Raw genomic sequence first — 19159 nt, forward strand, 5'->3', positions numbered from 1 at the left:
GATTATAAAACAAGCACCCACGCGCATTCTTTAAGGTACCCGCTAAACACAAAAGGGCTATATATACCGAAGATACTACACTTACTACGTGGGCCCATAAATAAATAAACTCCGCTACACAAAAGAACTATCGAACCTTACATGTAATATGTTTACACAAACTGATCTAATTAAATATTTAAACCTTTGAATTCATAAAGAATTGTGTTGTGGAATGCTGAACCATAAGAACAAACGTAATTTTCTAACGTTTTCCCATACCTTTTTTTCCGTGACCTCCCAACGTATATGAAAAATAGGCATTCTCGATCGAACATACTATTTTTTACGTTTTCGAGTAGGCTCTACAACTTTATCGTTGACATTTTCTACGAAAGAAAGTTCGCAAAGTAAAAAGTAACCGACCCTGTAAGTTTACCCAGAAAACTTCTTGATTCAATGTTAAATAAATTTTATTCAATATCTCCAAGTGTCAAGCAAAGTTTGAAATGAAGTAAATGTTTTCCAGCTTTTCCTATAATTCCGCCGTTATTATCAGTGAGGATTGTTTGCGGAACGTGGCTTCTGGCTGTAGTCTACATTCGGTGCGTGTTAGGCTGTTTCTTTAGATTGGAATACTCTATTGTCAGTTACGACGTCGTGGAGACTCTCGACGATGTAATCTCTCGAAAAATAGAGCCGCTCATGATCAAAGGAAGCTTCGCTCATATTCACTTGAAAAGAATGGTAAGTATTATTAGATTAGATGCGATTTATAATTAATGTCAACACAAGGTACCACCACCTATGAGCGCAATTCCGAACTTGGTTCTCTTTTTGGGCGATCTGCGTAGTTTGAGAAATAAGAGAAAAGGGGATCGGCGCTGACTTGCAGTTGTCAGTTGTAACGGGGAATTTTGGGACATTTTCAAAATTTATTCATTTCAATTAACTAATTATAACTTAGTCGTCTCCAAGTGCGGGTCGCTTCGAGGCAGTAGCTTGGGTTTCAACTTAATCGGGTGCTTGACGTATATATGCCCAGGGGGGAAATTCTGTAAAAAATCGAATGGGAATTCGATCTCGATACCCCATACCATGTCGAGATCGACTACGACAATAAGCATTGATTTATGCTTATTAGAAATCTTTACCGAATACCAGTCGTCGAGATCTCGAAGTTCGAAATCTAGTTTTCAATCGAAAATTGGATTTCGAATATTTACAGAATAGGCCCCCAGATGCGTCGATTCCCGTTCGACTATGGTACCTTCGGTAATTTGCTTTCTTAAAAATCTTAATTTTCCCCATTTCGACTTTTAATTATCGACTGCCAAGCATTTTTATGTGTTTGTTTTTAAAAAAAAAAGTGTCCGCGTTTGAAACGCGAGTAACTCGCGACTCGGAAAATGAGGCTCGTGACCCGTGAAATTTAAAAGAGGAGTTCGTTTTTATCTTTTGAAGAAGATGAAAAGGCCCAGTTTTATCGTTGGAATCGAAACAGTGGGAATGTCTAAAATGTTGATCCAAATGAGTAAATCGAAAACTATCTGAAGTTGAAGATCTGCAAGTTCCAACTATGTTCCGCCGCGTAATGTTGTAGAGATCCAATTCGCAAACGAGGACTCATCTATTTCGTCCATTTAACAAATTATTAAACGTTACCCACGACCACATTGACTGTTGAGGACCTTTTACCAACAATCCCAGTGATAAACCATCATCGTCAACTCTGCGGCCAAATATCCGCCGGACGTTACCTTCGATATCTTCGTATTCCGCGCTCGCATCGATCGCGTTGAATCCGGTCAAACGCTTAAATTGAGAGACATCGTACTTCAGTTAAGTTAAAACGCTCGATCTTCTATGTTTATAAACGTATGGATATTGTTTAATATTGTGTAGTTTTAGTTTTTAAGTTATATGATAGGGAAATTTGTGCACCATAGAGTAGGATTTTATTTCATTAGATCGTTTAAATAATTTAACAGTTATCTTTAAAATTAAATATTTCATGGCAACCTTCATACTCCTTTATTATTTTATATTTATTTTAATAATTATATTATCTTGGGCCCCAATAGTGAAAGCCTGGCGAAACGCGGAGTTCATTGTAGTTGTAGCGTGTAGTCGGATATTCAAGATTAGACAAACGTCAGCTATCTCTAACTGACAAAGCTCACGACGTGATATATTAAGTCCCATACTCACGCGCTACACGTTGTAGTTTCATTTTTGTAGTTTGTCCGTATCTTTTTAAATTTTTAAGACGATTTATTCTTTTACCAAGGAACAGTAGTAACAGGTTATGGGCCCAGTACGCTCCCACTGCGCATTGTTAACTTTAATTATCCCATAAAAGATGATTTGACAGTTCACAAGGCTTAGAGATTCTGCAGTTACGTCACAAACGTGTAGTATATACAAAAGTACAACATTACAGCGGCGCGTGATTGACATACGCCAAATTGATTATGTGATATATATGCTCAAATATTGACTTTAAAGAATTGAAGAATCTCAAAGTGGGTGATGATTATAAAAAAGAAAAGTCAAAAGGTAAAACTATAGAAACTGTTCGATGCGAGCTAAAGGATGTTGGAGCGTCGTATCCGCGGACATTGGACCATAAAGCTAAGAGTATTATGTACATGATCGCTAATGATGAGTTGGACGATATTGCTATTTGTGATAATTCAGAAGAGATTTTGAACACCTTATAGAATATTTACAGGGAGTATGATACGTGGCACTATTATTATTATTAATCAAAGAGTATGTCAACTGTGAAAACTGAAGGTGAAACCGTAAAGTGGGGTGGCGGAGTGATTAGCACTTTCGCCTCGCAGCAAGAGGAGCCGGGTTCGATCCCAGCTTGTGGCACTGGGTGAAAACTCGGAACTACTCCTTCTGCGTTGAGTTTGCAAGTTCTCTCCCCACTGGTTTAAGGGGTTTTCCACCGAGATCTTCGGTTTCCCCTTCCATAAAAACTTGTTGAGGTTAACGGTAATAGTTAGTGTAGGGAGCTGTTGGCTCGAACGCGTGGCATGCAGGGCTTGCCACCACCCTCCTACGCATTGTAACCCGGCCACCTGAATTAATGGCTTCAAAAGTCGCTTGACGACTTAGGCCTAAGGTGGTGCCTTGGGTATTAGCCTAGCCGATTATTAACAAATATTTAGTTAGACGAAACGCTCTTTATCATAAAGTAAAACATGGTTTTTCCTTTAATGAGAAAGGTTTAGGCAGGATTCGCCGTCTTAGGATTGCCTAAAGAATTTGAATTTGTAGCGAGAGGTCTTCAGCTTGATAAAGGTGACCTAACGTTGAGCGGTCTTAAAGTTAAAATAATGGAAGAAAAAGACGTTTTCAATAGTTGAAGAATGAAACTAACGAAAACGTTAAAACATTAGTAATAAAACGATATCCGCAAGGCAGAGGATGACGACAAAGTTGAGGACGCTATGACCAAAATAATGGACGAGCTTATGCAAGGAGGCATTCTGAACGTGAAGACTCATCTTAAAATAGAAAAGATAATCTGGCTGCTGAAGATGAACGTGACAAAAGCTATAAAAATGCTATAATTGTCTAGAGTATGGACACATAGCTCGTTATTGCCTACATAAAGGGGAATATGAAATAGCGAAGAATGAAAAGGAACCTGAGAAGAAGAATGAAGCTCAGTTGGTTACAGCTAAAATGCACTATGCTGCATGTGAAATTCAATATGATGTGGACCATAACCGGAATATACACTTATCGTTACTTACATCAGATGGTAAACAGAAAGATAGTCGTGACACTTGGTTACTGGACAGTGGTGCTACCGACAAATGATTCGACATCGAAATAAGTTCGTTACATTTCATAAGTAAGGAACATTGATATCCAGTGGAACAGGCGACGTAGCAATAAAAATGGACAGCGCAAGCGGGGGGAAAAATATTGACCCTTCGAAATACACTTTATGTACACTCTGTTTCTCTGTTTAAAAAGTCTTCGACAGGTGAAATTTTTTGCCCTTTTTTTATTTCTGCTAGAAAACTCGATGAAACCAATTGCAACTATTATTTATTTTTCAATATCTTTCGTTATTTATCGGTTTCGTCCGCCAAAAATTAATAGTTTGGCGGGAAACGTCAAAACTCATTTTTGACAACTTTTTAAGTATTGGTTCTACGGCACTCACTCGTGCGTTTTTGAATTCACAATGGTCGGTTCATATTTAGAAAGTGGAAAAATTATCCCTCTACAACCAACGGTTGTTAAGTTATCGCGTTTACAAACTTTCCTCAAAACTAGGAAACACCTAAAATGCATCAAGTGATTATTAATAACGCAACTTCGACAGCGATCCAACAACATACAGGGTCTTTTTTTTTGCTCGGAAAAGTGTTTTTTTTCAAAAACTATTTATAGTACCGATTTCAAATTTGGAAGGTCAATTCTCTATACCGGGGGACATCAGTTTGAGAAATTTGAGCGTTTTCGGTAATGTTTTTCACCAATTTTGAAAAATTATTTTTCGACCACTAGGTGCGAGATAAAAAATTTCTATTATAAAGTTGTAGGCCGTCATCGAAAACCCTTAAAAATTGTTCACTCGACGAAAAACAACTTATTTATCAGTGAAAATTCGTGCTTGAAAAATTTACAAGTTGGTGAAGCCAAATTACGATTGTTTGAAACGATAATTGAAAAGGGAACAAGTCTAATACAAACGTAGTAGAGTTTTCACACTTAAAAAAATGTACACGTTTGGTTTTTAAATGCAGATATTTTATTCACATAAATTTTTACAAAACATTTTCAATAATATCACCATTGGCTGCAACACAGGTTTGTGCGCGGACAATTAAGTTCTCAAACGCTTTCTCTACCATTTCTGGTGTGACGTCTCGGCAAGCACTGATTACTCGTCTAATGAGTTCCTCCCTAGTTTCAATGGGCGTGGCGTATACCTTTGCTTTAACGAATCCCCAGATAAAATAATCCAGCGGTGTTAGGTCAGGTGACCTTGCTGGCCAATGCACTGGACCATTTCTCCCTATCCACCTTTCAGGAAACTCGTTGTTGAGGTGCTCAGTTACTTGCCGGGGAAAATGCGGAGGGGCGCCATCTTGCTGAAACCACAACTGACGTCTTTCAGCCAATGGAAGGTCGTCGATTGCGTCACTCAGTTCGTTCTGTAGAAAATGTAAATACCTTTGGCCGTTGAGGTTCGTCGGCAGGAAAAAGGGACCAATCAAACGGTTTCCAACAAGTCCAACCCAAACATTGACCCGTTCAAATTGAACCTGGTGATGATATTCAAAACCCCAATGTGGGTTGATGTCAGACCAAAGATGGCTGTTTTGATGATTAAAGGGCCCATCTCTAGAAAATGACGCTTCGTCGGAGAACAAAACATGGCGCAAAAATTGTCTATCTTCTTGGACAGCATTTAGTAACCAGTTGCTAAATTCATAACGTCTTTGATGGTCTCCGTCAATTAGTCCTTGGTGGAGCGTAGCTCTGTATGGGTGATAGCGATTCTTACGAAGAATTTTCCACACACGATTTGCAGAACAACCCAAATCAGCAGCGGCGTTAGCGCAACTGTGACGAGGATATGCCACAAAGTACGCGAGTACATTGTTCTCGAAGTCTAAATCCGGTTGACCCAATCCGCGAAACCTAGGTTGCAAGTTACCAAATTGATTGAAATCGTGAATTGCTCGTCTTACTGTATTTACAGATGGTGCTCCATTTGGATGTCTTTCTGCGAAGATTTCAGTCACTCTTCTAAGGTTTTGCGCTGCTTCTCCATAGTAAATGGCAACTATCTCGGTACGCTCAGCTACTGAATAACGAGGCATTGTTCGAAATATTATCAAACACTGATAATAATCTCCCAAAGTTTTCCTTTAAATACCCAATGCATGTTTAGGATTGACCTATAGCCTCGTGTTTTTTAAATCCGGTCGTTTTTTTAACCAAAGTTTCAACTGGATTAGGTAATTCGGTTTCAATTATCGTTTCAAACAATCGTAATTTGGCTTCACCAACTTGTAAATTTTTCAAGCTCGAATTTTCACTGATAAATAAATTGTTTTTCGTCGAGTGAACAATTTTTAAGGGTTTTCGATGACGGCCTACAACTTTATAATAGAAATTTTTTATCTCGCACCTAGTGGTCGAAAAATAATTTTTCAAAATTGGTGAAAAACATTACCGAAAACGCTCAAATTTCTCAAACTGATGTCCCCCGGTATAGAGAATTGACCTTCCAAATTTGAAATCGGTACTATAAATAGTTTTTGAAAAAAAAAACTTTTCCGAGCAAAAAAAAAGACCCTGTATATTTAATTAAAGGCTGGTTTAAAATTGTGGTAACAATTATTATATACAAATTATAACGCAAATAGCCTTTTAAAAGCTTTAGCGTATAAAAAAGGATATTCTTTAAACCACTTGCCAAGTTGTCCTAGGAATTTGGTTTTTTAAACCAGCCTTTAATTAAATATATTTACAATATTGTTGGATCGCTGTCGAAGTTGCGTTATTTATAATCGCTTGATGCATTTTAGGTGTTTCCTAGTTTCGACGAAAGTTTGTAAACGCGATAACTTAACAACCGTTGGTTGTAGAGGGATAATTTTTCCACTTTCTAAATATGAACCGACCATTGTGAATTCAAAAACGCGCGAGTCAGTGCCGTAGAACCAATATTTAAAAAGTTGTCAAAAATGAGTTTTGACGGTTCCCGCCAAACTATTGATTTTTGGCGGACGAAACCGATAAATAACTAAAGATATTGGAAAATAAATAATAGTTGCAATTGGTTTCAACGAGCTATCTATTATAGTTTTCTAGCAGAACAAAAAAGAGGGCAACAATTTCACCTGTTGAAGACTTTTTAAACAGTGTGCCTGATTTGGGAAGAAACTTACTTTCTTCTCCACAAATAACTGAAAAAGGACTCACTATTATGCTATTAGATAATAAAGCTATAGTTGAAAAAGGTTAAGAAGTAGTCGCGACGGGTTTTAAAGATTAAAGACTACTATTTTTACGAAAACTCTAATAACTCAATTAAGCCAGCAGTTCAGCCAAATAAAGCGATTACAAAGAATGAAGATCTCTGGAATAAACGTTTGGAACAGAAAGAATTATCGCAAAACGAGGCTATAAATATTGAGATAAATAGCGAAAAGGTACACTCGACTTGTGAAACATGTCTAAAAGGCAAATTAAAAACTAAACCTTTTCCCAAGAAAAGTCTGTCTCGAGTAGAAGAGCCTCTTCGATAATCAACTCCGATGTAGTAGGACCCATTAAGACGACGTAGAAAGGTGTAGCACATATTGTATAACGTTTATAGACGAATATTCGAAATATATAGAACTACCATGATAAAAAAAATTACGTTAAGAAGCGATAACGGAGGAGAGTATATTAGTAATTCCTTTGAGAAGTTGCTGATTAAGCATGGTATAGACGGAAAGTTAACCAAACCTGACGCTTCTCAACGTTCAGTAGCTGAAAGAGCCAATCAAACCCTTCAGTACTCTGCGAGATGTATGTTGATTGAATCTGGTAAACTGGTTTACCAACGCTGTTCTGGGCAGATGTTGTTGCCACAGGTTTCTGATAATAGCATATAAGAGTGCAACCCCATTGGAATTAAAGAAAAAGAAGATTATGAATCTGTCTCACTTGAGAGTATTTGGTTGTAAAGCGTGGGCCATAAATAAGAATAGAGTAGGCAAGCTTTCACCAAAAAGTTTCCTTTGCATATTTATAACGTACGACATACATGCCAATACATATAGACTCTCGAACCACGAAACTGAAGAAGAATTTATCAGTTGAGATGTGAAGTTTGACGAAGATGTCTTCCCATTAAATCCGATCGTGGGAAAGCGGACCAGCGTGCGTCATCTGAAGATACAGTTTGGTGTACACTAGAGGTAAACTCAGATGAAGATATTCCTCGAAATGCAGAAGAATAAGATGATGATTTAGTGCCAGTAACGATGACGAAGAGAACGCGAGCAGTGGTGATCACGAAAGCGATAGAACAGAGTCCCACGAATCTGAGGAAGATTTAACAACAAAAACGAAAATAATGAACATGTAAGAAAATCAAGGAGTGGGTGGCCTCTTGTGCCACCTGTCTCGCAAAAGAACTATGTATTATACAATGATCCGAAATGCAATACTGCCTCGACAATGAAAAAAAAAGTCAATGGATCCGCTATCTATAAAGCGAGCATTAAATTCCGAGAAAAGTAACAATTGGAAGAAGGCGATGATTGAAGAAGGTGAAACAAATATTAACTCTTAGCATTTCATGGATTTTAATTTTTTAGCCAATATAGAGTACCAAATTTTTCAAGAAATTGAAGCGGCTTTGAACTCAACGAAAGCGTACTGATGATAATAATAATTAGGTGACAGCTATTGCCAATTACTGCCCTTTATGCCACCATAGCCAACATGTCCCTCCAATAACTATTACCGTGAACCTCCTCACGTTTTTATGGAAAGGGCAAACAAGAGAGCTTTCAAACTCTACAAAGAAGGAGGTAGTTTTCAGCCAGTGCCACCAGCTGGGACTGAACCGAAAGTGATAAGCCCTCCGCTGCAAGTGTTGACGACAGTAATTAACATGGCAACCTCTATTTTAAATCTATACCAGTCGAATCGAAAGAAAGTTGCCGTATGAAATGTCCCATGGCAAAAAAACTCAGAATTCAGATATACGGACACAGTCTCCTGTATTAACGCAAAAACGCAATAAGGGGGAAATGAGATCCTAACTTAATAATGATAAGGAATATGGAATCAACAAGTATTCGGATAAAGTGAAGATAACGAAGGTTTAAGTTTTTGCGTGCACATTAGAGATGTATTTTGGAACTAGAGAAAACTTGTCTTTCCGTGAAAGCCACTTGGGCAATTTAAAGGCACAGCTCATCTGGCGGAATATTTTATTGGCACTCAAAATGAAGCAATTGTCAGATGGATCTCTTTTCCAGAGACTTATACCAATAATATCTTGGATAGAATTAAGATTTAGAATATCAAAAGCTGCTAAAGAACTAGAAGAAGTTTTTTCCATGCAGTAGAGATAAGCGGTCGGCACCTTAAGCTACATGACAATATGTTCCAGGTAAGATATCTTGAATCACATATATGAATCTGGCCATTATTTTATTTTCGCATAACAAAGGGAAATTTGAAATACTGATGTTTTCATTAAGCTTAAGTAACCAGTAGCACTTCGAGCGGTTTATTAGGTAGTGCCATAGTAAATAGTGAACTTTTAAATAAATTATAGCTTGGAAATAATTACAAACGATGGCGCTTCGTACGCCATAAATTACACATCATAGCATTTAGGACTGTGTTCGACCACAGGCCACCTACCACAAGAAGAACTTGCATCAACTTATAAACTAAAATTATAAAAGTCGTGCGCGAGCCAGCATCTACAATATATATTATATTATCGCGCGTGCTCGTCTTTGTACCTTCAAAACTGTCTCTACTTGTCATGAGTTGGCATCACATTAAAGACAAGAAAAAAATTCTACTAGCAACACATGTCCCTCTTCGCGTAGGTGGTCCGTGGTTCGACCAAGGTGTAACCATGGACGAAAGGGAAAGCAGCCCTGAGTTAGCAAACTTTGGTTGAGCTGCCTATATATAAAAAATTTAGATTTTGAATTAGGAACTCAGAAAGCTTCCACCAGCACCTAGCACCTACCCCCTTGGCTAGAGATGGCGAGAAGTTACTTTCGCTTCTAACCCGAAAAAAACTTTGCTTAACATCTTAACTCGACAATACGGCTTGCGTCCTTCAGAGCCAGTAGAAAACAGATTTTGCCTCTGGCACTGTTAATTCTTTCTTTTCAGGCTAAATCAAATTTGGGCACAAACGAATGGTTATCGTCTTTGAGGGAAGACAGTTTCTGTTCTCTTTTGAATCTGTTGTCAATGGATGGATACCTGGAGGTGCTAGAAGGGACCAAATCTCTCATTATCACCAAATTGTTTCTCAATTGGCTGTTGGGGGAAGTAGTTGCGGGAGATCGGAAGCTGATGGATGAGATCAATCAGAAATACGGAGGGTTTTACTTTGCAAAGCACCAAATTAAAACGGATTACGTTTTATTTCCTGTCAACAAAAGCTATAGCCAAAACGACCCTTGGGCCGATGAATTCAAGAGTCTAGTGTAAGACTATAAATATATACAAATTGCCCTTACTAATATTACATTTGTAAGGACACTTTTCTTATTGAACCGATTTTTTTTTACATTTTTCAGGGTGTATCCGTTTTTCGAATCCCGGCCTTTAGATTACCTCGACAAAAAGTTTCATTACAGTTTGGATTACATAACCTGGAGAAAGCCTATTGATTTTTGGACTGACATCACTTTAATTGAATTACTGACTCCATTCCAATTTCTTTTTTATGGTCTCATCATTTCGAGCATCTTTTTCGTCGGTGAGGTAAGACAGTCACTATTTTAAGATTTATGTTTTATAGAAGCGTGCTAGGACTTATCTTTAGTTGATTTTATTTTCCCAACAGATGCTCCTAGCAGTTTTTGTTACAGCGTATGGGGTTCCGGGTAAACACAGAAGATGAAAGACGCTTTTCTGCATACGTGATTTTTCAATTAAAAAAGTCAGTGAAATCAACTAATACGTTTAACAATTTCCGAATTAATGGTTTTCGGAAATAAAAATATTTTTGTCAAACGTTTGAAAAGAACATTGTTTCACTTTGTACCTTATTTCATGAAAAGTCCTTTATATATTTCCTAATTTCATGAAAATAAATTACACCACAAAATGTTTCCGCCATCTATGAGCAGGTGATTATAATCAAGAACTATAGCGTTATAGGAGTAAATATTCAGTAGATAAATTTTCATTACCTTTGAAATTTAAAAGACGAAAACTCACTTGCGTAAATTATGCGTGATCGCTTAGTTAACTACTGATACCGTTGTTTTGAGTGACTTAGAGACGATTATCACTTTATTCAAAAATTAAAATAAATATTAATGGTAGCTCTTATGAATCCGAAAATATTGCAATCAAAGAAATATGTTGCTATATTTGACCATTTTGCTAATATCCATTTTTAGTCTTATTTTTGTCTTCCTATGGTACATATGAAACATTTTTACTTTGAGCTAGTCGCCAGACCAAACTTTTTAACAGGCTTCTTTTCATTATTGTATCCGTGTATTCTTGCGTTTATAAAGCCAGTTTTCCCATACCGATTCTAATTTGGAGTGGTTCTCTGAACTTCTACTTTGGTGATTTTCAGCACGTAATAGAAACGCTTCAGCAGAATCTTACCTTTTTTTGGTATTTGGATTAAAGGCGATTTTCTTCATGTGATTTCAATATCCTTTATCCATTATTCAAAAAATTCCAGATTTTTCGAAAAATAATTATTTTAATAAAGTTGTTCTTCTTTTTTTCGATTATTTCTATCCGTTATATTATCAACTTAATATTTTGGTTTAAATAATGTATTAAATGTTCCTCCGATTTTTTTCACTTCATCGTTAAACCAATTAAAATTGTTGTTTAAAGGTACTATCATTTTTTCAACAGTTAATTTTTATATGAACATTTCTTTTAAAGACAGACGGTCGATCAAATGAACTCGCATAATCGAATTCAGTTGTCAAACGCTTAATTCAATTTTGGTTATTATTTTTCGACGGCTAACTTGGAATTCTTATGGCTTAAACGTTTTTGCAATATGAAGATGAAGTTACTGATAGTTTCGACGCCCTATATAGATTTATCTTATTTTGGACTAACATGTAAACACTGAGAAGTTATATTTTCTCCATTACTCGAGAATAATTACAACTACAATCCTTATAGTCCCAATTGCACAAATTATATTATTAGAAAATATGAGTTGCCTTAAAAAAAACCAGCCACCTTGGCTATGACATAATTAACTTCAACCCGGAACTAGACTTCTGAGATGGCGTCCAAATTAATATTTTAATGAACACCGTTGTTTCCGAAGTTCAAATGACTTAATACAGAGAACTATTTTGCTTACTATTTCAGGTAAACTTAATTTCTAGCGAAGCACATTGGGCATTCTTTTTTGGACTTAGCTTTTAGTTCCCTAGAAAAGTATGATTTCACTACGCTACCCTAACGGAAAATATTGTAGCTTTAAGAGTGTTTAATAATTAAAGGAAAAGTTCAGGTTGGGTTAGATTGGATTTATTTGAAAGATCACGTTTAAATAAAATCAAATATATCAGTCGTAAAATTGTTATCTTTTTTTAATGACGATAAATTAGTTTTTAAACAAGTCAAATTTAACCGAAAAGCGATCTGCCATTTTGTTTCGCGGTGACGTTAAAGGACTTTAATCACGCGCTGTTCGCGCTATAACAGCGCTCTGTTCCCTGCGCGCCCTTGCTCCGCGTGCGGTCTGCGGAGGGCAGGCGAAAGAAAATGGCAGCTTGCTTGGCGGGTAAATTTCGCTCGTTTAAAAATTAATTTATCGTCATTAAAAAGATAAAATTTTACGACTGATATTTTTGAGTATATTTAAACATGATCTTTCAAATAGACCCAAGTTTTACCCAACCTGGACTTTTCCTTTAACATTAAGTAAATGTAGCGTCACGTGGACGTTACGCTTAGCCTCTAGTCCCTGGTCTACGACGTTTCTCCAGTTAACATGCAAGGGCGTCAGAGCCAAAGACGCTGCTCACGCAGTCATTGAAAGCTACATGAACGTGCTCAAATTTATTTTTATGATTTTAAGATGTTTTTCAAACTATCGCTGGCAAAGAATAATTAACATTAAAAAGTAACGCAGAAATTATTCAATTGGAATCTTTTATGTATTAGTTTGGAAATGAAAACTACTCGGTATAATTAAACAATGAGTTATTATTAAGTACATTCATTACACTAAACAAATGAAATATAAACATTAATAAAAGACTAAGAATGACTTATATCTAACGCTGTCGTGGCCGGACGCCTCTGTTCTTCTGCTTGAAAAACGGGACAGCCGGTACTGCAGAGGTTGCGCCACTAACGGATGGACGATACATTACACTCCTCCCCTCTTAAAATGGTGTACATAGTCGTCCAAGTATTTTGGAGCGATCGTGGTACGTGTTGAACGTCGAGGAGTTGCAACAGTAATAGCCGATGACTCGCCGCTGCAGAATGTCTCGATATCGTGTGCAGGTGGATGCGAAACGTGATCAGTTTCTGGTCGAAGTGCCTCCGGCACATTGACGTGGAATTCTTCAGTATGTGGAGGTTGAGTTGGTGTTGGTGATATCTGAGACGGAACACGGTGGCGTATTTGATCGATATGGCGTCTATAAATGTTACCATCTTCAGAGGATGTGCGATAAGATAGTGGGCCGGTGGCGTCCACGATGGTAGCAGGTGTCCAACGAGGACCTGTCGAATAGTTACGAATGTATACCGGTTCTTTGGGTGCAAATGTACGAACGCGCGTCTGAGACTGTGCTGTGGAAGCTATTTCTTCTTGTTTATTACGCATTGACTTATTTAAATCCGGATGAAGACGGTCCAATAGTGAAGTTAGTCGGTGATTCATCAACAAATCAGCTGGTGACTTTCCGTTCGTAGTACAAGGAAGTGTATGTTGTGAATATAGGAAACGAGAAAGCCTTGTTTGCCAGTCGCCTTTAAAAATTCGCTTTAGGGACTCTTTTTTAGTTGCAACCATGCGCTCCGGTTGGCCATTAGACGATGGGTGATATGGCGCAACGAAAACTTGGCGAATCTGATCCATCTTTAAAAAGTTGCCAAACTCTTCAGACGAAAATGTGGTTCCATGGTCGGAAGCAATAGTGTCTGGTAGACCGTGAGTTGCAAAGAGAGTTCGTAGTTTAGTAATGGCGCTATTCGAGGACATAGAAGACACTAGAAGGACTTCGAGCCATTTAGAATGGGAATCAACTACTAAGAAAAAGGTTTGTCCTTGGTAGGGACCAGCGAAATGGTTTTTCAGTCCATTCTCAAGGATGAACAGGTGCTTTCGGTGGTCTCCTTCGGGATTCTTGACAAGTGGTACACGCTTCTACTGTAAGTTCAATCTCGCTGTCCATCTTCGGCCACCAAACGTAGCTACGTGCCAAACCTTTCATTCGGAAAATTCCAGGATGTGAACCATGTAAAAGCTGTATAACTTCTGATCGCAGTGTCTCGGGAATTATTACCCGACTACCCCAAAGTACACAATCACGATGGACGCTGATCTCCTCCCGCCTTTGGAAATAGGGTAAAAAACGATCGTCCGGTGCGGTATCCGGCCAACCATTCAGAGCCCAGAGTGAGACTCGGGACAATACTGAATCTTTCTTTGTTGAAAGAGCTATTTTAGCTGCGTCCACACGTACATCGGAAACCTCCTCTAGTAGAAGAACCTCGGAATTACCAGGTGCGTCCAATGCTGACGTCGCTACTGGAAGACGACTTAGTGCGTCAGCATTTGCTAGTTTATTACCAGGCCAGTAAATAAGTTCGTAGTCGTAGGCGGCCAAAAGTAAACTCCAACGAATGACTCGTCGGGAGACCAATTGTGGTAATGGCGTGGTTAAACTTAACAACCCCAAAAGCGGCTTGTGACCCGTGAAAATTTTAAATTTAGATGTATTGATGAAATTTCTTTAACGCAGCCACTATCGCCAATGCCTCTTTGTCAGTTTGACTGTAGTTTCTTTCGGTCTTTGTCATAGTACGCGAATAGTAAGCAACGGGTGCTTCTCGACCATCAGAAAGTTGGTGACCCAAAACAGCGCCTAGACCGTATGATGAGGCATCGAAAGTTAGGTCTAATGGCAGATCTGGGTCATAGTGAATCAACAGATCGTCTTTCTGTAAAAGTGCTTTGGCTGCTTCGAAAGCGATTTGGTGTTGTTTAGTCCACACTCTCGGAAAAAACGCCGTTAGAATAACAGTAGTTACTGGCGTTCGCAGATGCCAGCAATAGCAGTAAATTAAGCAATAAAATAAACCTGTTAAAACAGCAGCACTTACCGTTCTATTAAAAGTAAAGGAGCTGTTTTCATACTAACAGAATGCTGTTAAATAAATTGTAATTATTACATGTTTTAAAACAGTATTTGCTGTTTTAAGAACGGTAAATTGGCAGAGGCTTAACCATTATGCCGACTGTTTATATAGCGTTAGTTACCGTTTTAATAACTCTTTTTTGCAGAATTTTAACCATTATACCGACTGTTTAAATAGCATCAGTTACCGTTTTAAGAACAGTTCAGTGGCAGATTTAAACCATTATGCCGACTGTTTATATATCATTAGTTACCGTTTTAAGAACAGTTCAGTGGCAGATTTTAACCATTATGCAGACTGTTTATATAGCTTTAGTTACCGTTTTAAGAACAGTTCAGTGGCATATTTTTAACCATTATGCCGACTGTTTATTTAGCGTTAGTTACCATTTTAATAACTCTTTTTTGCAGATTTTTAACCAGTATACCGACTGTTTACATAGCATCAGTTACTGTTTTAAGAACAGTTCAGTGGCATATTTTTAAGCATTATGCCGACTGTTTATATAGCGTTAGTTACCGTTTTAAAAACGGTTCAGTGGCATAGTTTTAAGCATTTTGCCGACTGTTTATATAGCGTTAGTTACCGTTTTAAGAACAGTTCAGTGGCATATTTTAACCATTATGCCGACTGTATATATAACGTTAGTTACTGCTTTAAGAACAGTTCAGTGGCATAGTTTTAACCATTATGCTGACTGTTTATATATCATTAGGTTCCGTTTTAAAAATAGCCTATTGGCAGAGTTTTAACCCTTATTTTTACTGTTTATATAGCGTTAGTTACTGTTTTAAAAACAGTAGATTGGGAGAGTCTTAACCATTATGCCGACTGTTGACATAGCGTTAGTTACCGTTTTAAAAACAGTCCGTTGGCATAGTTTTAACCATTATGCCGACTGTTTTTATAACGTAAATTACTGTTTTAAAAACAGTTCATTCGCATAGTTTTAACCATTATGCTGACTAAGTATAAAGCGTTAGTTACGGTTATAAACCATTATGCCGTCTGTCATTATAACGTTAATTTCTGTTTTAAAATCAGTTATTTCTTATTAATGGTTAAATTTTCCGAAACGGTTTGCTGACGGATTTGTAGCAGTGCCTCTACGGTTATTGCACTTTTGGTCTTTGTTTCATAAATGTGAGGATCCCTGTATTACCTTTGACGTTCATTTCATAAGCATTCCCATGACTATCACTTAAAATCTTTCGTTGGGAAGTGTTTCACTTGATTTGTTTCTCCGTTGTTTATATACTCTAAAACTACAGTCTTTAATAAGTTAATTCACTTACTATCTAAGAAAAAACTGTTTGTGAAAGCTTCGTTTGATGTTGTTTATTTTGCCCTTTAAATTTGTACATTAAGCTATTTCAAAATAAGGAAAAAGTTCATAGAAAAATTATATGAATATCACAAATACAATTTTAACTACGGCAAATATTTTTATTTGAAGTCTAGGCCTTTCCTTAAAACCTTTAAAAAATAATTTTATTTAAATTTAATTTTTAATCTTCTTCACCTTTAACATCACTGTAAAGAAACAACTGTCAAAAAATGGTATTTTCAAGAAAAACAGCCGACGTATTTGTTAAATCTCACCTCACGTTGGACCAGTCATAGTTTGCTATTTTATTAATAAATGATAGCACTTTTGGGTTTGTCGGTGGAGGCTTTTTACTACCCTTTTTGACCGATTTATTGATTTTTGCAGCGTACCTTAATTTAAAAAGATCATTATGATTAATACGTATTAAAAGTGATAGTTCCACAAAACCTTTAAAACTGAACCAAGAGTAATTTGAAGGGAATAGAACCTCGGGTATCAGCGAATCAGCTAAGCTACTACTCAAGTTATCACTAAAGGGTTAAATCAAATTGCCTTTGACCTATAAAACCGCACTAGAATACTTAATTTAGAAGTTTTGACTTAAAATATTTATTTAAAATGAATTAAAACCGTTCTTCAAGTTGTTCTTTGCCCAATGACATAGTGGGTTAAAACGAGGGGCAGATCACTCCCATGATTAAATCTGCCCTCTTGGCCGATTAAATCCGATATAATTTAATGTTTGTAGCTTTGGCTATATAAAATTTAAACCGATTAAATTTAAAATCTGTAGCTTTGGCTGTATAAAATTTAATCGTGAATAAATTTTTAACTTTGATTATTTCTTCACTCTGCGAATGAGTGAACTACCCCTAGGGTAAAGAGAAAGATGTTTATGAGAAGCTTTACCTCTGTAAAAAATCGAGAGTACATGAGCACTCTTCTGGGTACTCTTTGTTTGTCATATAATATAACGAAAAAAGAGCACTCAGTGCTTCTATGAAATTCACGCCATTTATGTGATCATTCACAATATGCCCATCAAACATGAACATCAACAATTTCGCATCCGAAAGGTTACCTAAGGAAGATACTAAAATTATTTATATTCTATAATACTATAATATATAGTTATTCATCTTAAATGTTTTTAAACATCTTCATTAAAAATTCCACCCTTCAGTGTCGAGTCACACAATAATTTAAATATATAATCCAATATTCGTTTTAATACTTTGGGCGCCTTTTTGGCGCCCCCTGACAAACGGCACCGGGGCGGATGCACCCCTGCCCCACCCTCGCTACCCCTCTGGCTACGTCACTGTGTCGCCTCGGCCCACCAAAAGGTTTTCGCCACACCCCAGATTCTAATATTATTAACATTATAAAATTAAATGTAATTAAAATTCACTTACCACAATTGATCAAAATGTATCCACGGTGAAAGTCTTCGTAATTGGCCAATGCTTTGTCGGATGATTCACGGGTAATCACTTGTACTTCGCAAAGCGCCATGGCGAAGGGAATATATTACACAAATATTTGTTTGTTCCTCCAAAATTATGAACGAGGGTTATTTATTTTTGAATGTGAGCCAACGGCCAAGCGGCTACTCAACGTAAACGCCACATCGCTAATGCGCACTGAAGAAGCGTAAAAAATCTGATTTTCTTATCTATTTCGTAAAGTCGCGGGATAGCTTCAATAAACCTACCTAAAAGTAAAAAATAACCGTCATTTTCACTGCACGCTATATGAATATTTTTCGTACAAGCCTTAAATTAACTGTAAATTTTATTTTTGGCGAACAGATTTATGCTAGTTTTCCACTAGCGTTCGTTCCACTTTTTTGTTTTTTTTGCGGCCGAAAAACAAATGCACTTGTCAAAGTTAGGTTGCAGCCGATAAATACGTTAGTGTAAACCAAGCTTTAGAGCGTTGTCCGAGCCGGGAGTGTGGCGAACTCCTGTAATCCCAGAATGTGAAAGGCCGCGTGAGGACGACCGCTCACCACTTTTCGCGTGGTTGTCAGATTTCCGCCTCAGGTGTTCTCTCCGACTGTCCCGATACCCGTATATCCCCCCGTTGGCGTAGCCCGGACAATTATCTCATCCGTGTTTATTCACATATTCTGATTAATCAAATAGCGAGTTATTGGTGTCTAAGGCTTTTAGAGCCGATACCGCGGTGTGTGATTGGACGACCCCCTGACGTTTTACGGAATGAGGAAACATCTGGATTAAGTTTTGAAAATACATTTAAATTTTACGTGACAAAATTTGACACAAAACCTTTGAAAGAGTAGGCCGATTACTTGTTAAACGACTTTTACGAACAGAACACACGGTTTTTTAACATCATTATTAAGACCGCCGGTAACAGAGTATCTGCAGTCGTGTTGCTGGATATTTGGCATCCTGGGTAAAATACTACAATTCAAGCCACGTCCCTAGCTTCCCGAATTGCGCAGCCACGAAAACTAATCATTATCAGTTACTATTGGGCGTCTTCTAGAATCCGATGGCCGGGGCGTCTGCCCCTACCCTCCTCGCTACGCCACTGTGTATTTGACGTATAAATGTCAAGTTTTGAAAATAGATAGAGAGTTAAATAGAGCTAGATAAGATTTGAGTGTTGGTTCGAGCGATGAATTTCTTGATATAGTAACGAGTTAACGGCTGACGAACGACCTCGGTCCAAAAGCTCCAAGAAATAAATAAATATTTTTAACCATGA

General features: G+C 37.4%; 1 protein-coding gene across 1 annotated transcript; it reads left to right on the top strand.

Annotated features, from left to right (window-relative positions):
• Positions 1–469: 469 nt before the first annotated feature.
• Positions 470–10663, top strand: LOC149964394 (uncharacterized). The gene is made up of 4 exons (XM_090170871.1): positions 470–726; positions 9886–10205; positions 10299–10485; positions 10568–10663. The coding sequence occupies exons 1-4, from the start codon at positions 685–687 to the stop codon at positions 10622–10624; spliced, it is 606 nt and encodes a 201-aa protein (XP_090026997.1). The 5' UTR covers positions 470–684; the 3' UTR covers positions 10625–10663.
• Positions 10664–19159: the final 8496 nt, after the last annotated feature.

Source organism: Leiobunum rupestre, chromosome 1 (assembly GCF_980474605.1).
Source record: "Leiobunum rupestre chromosome 1, qqLeiRupe1.1.hap1, whole genome shotgun sequence".
Taxonomy (NCBI): Eukaryota; Metazoa; Arthropoda; class Arachnida; order Opiliones; family Sclerosomatidae; genus Leiobunum; species Leiobunum rupestre.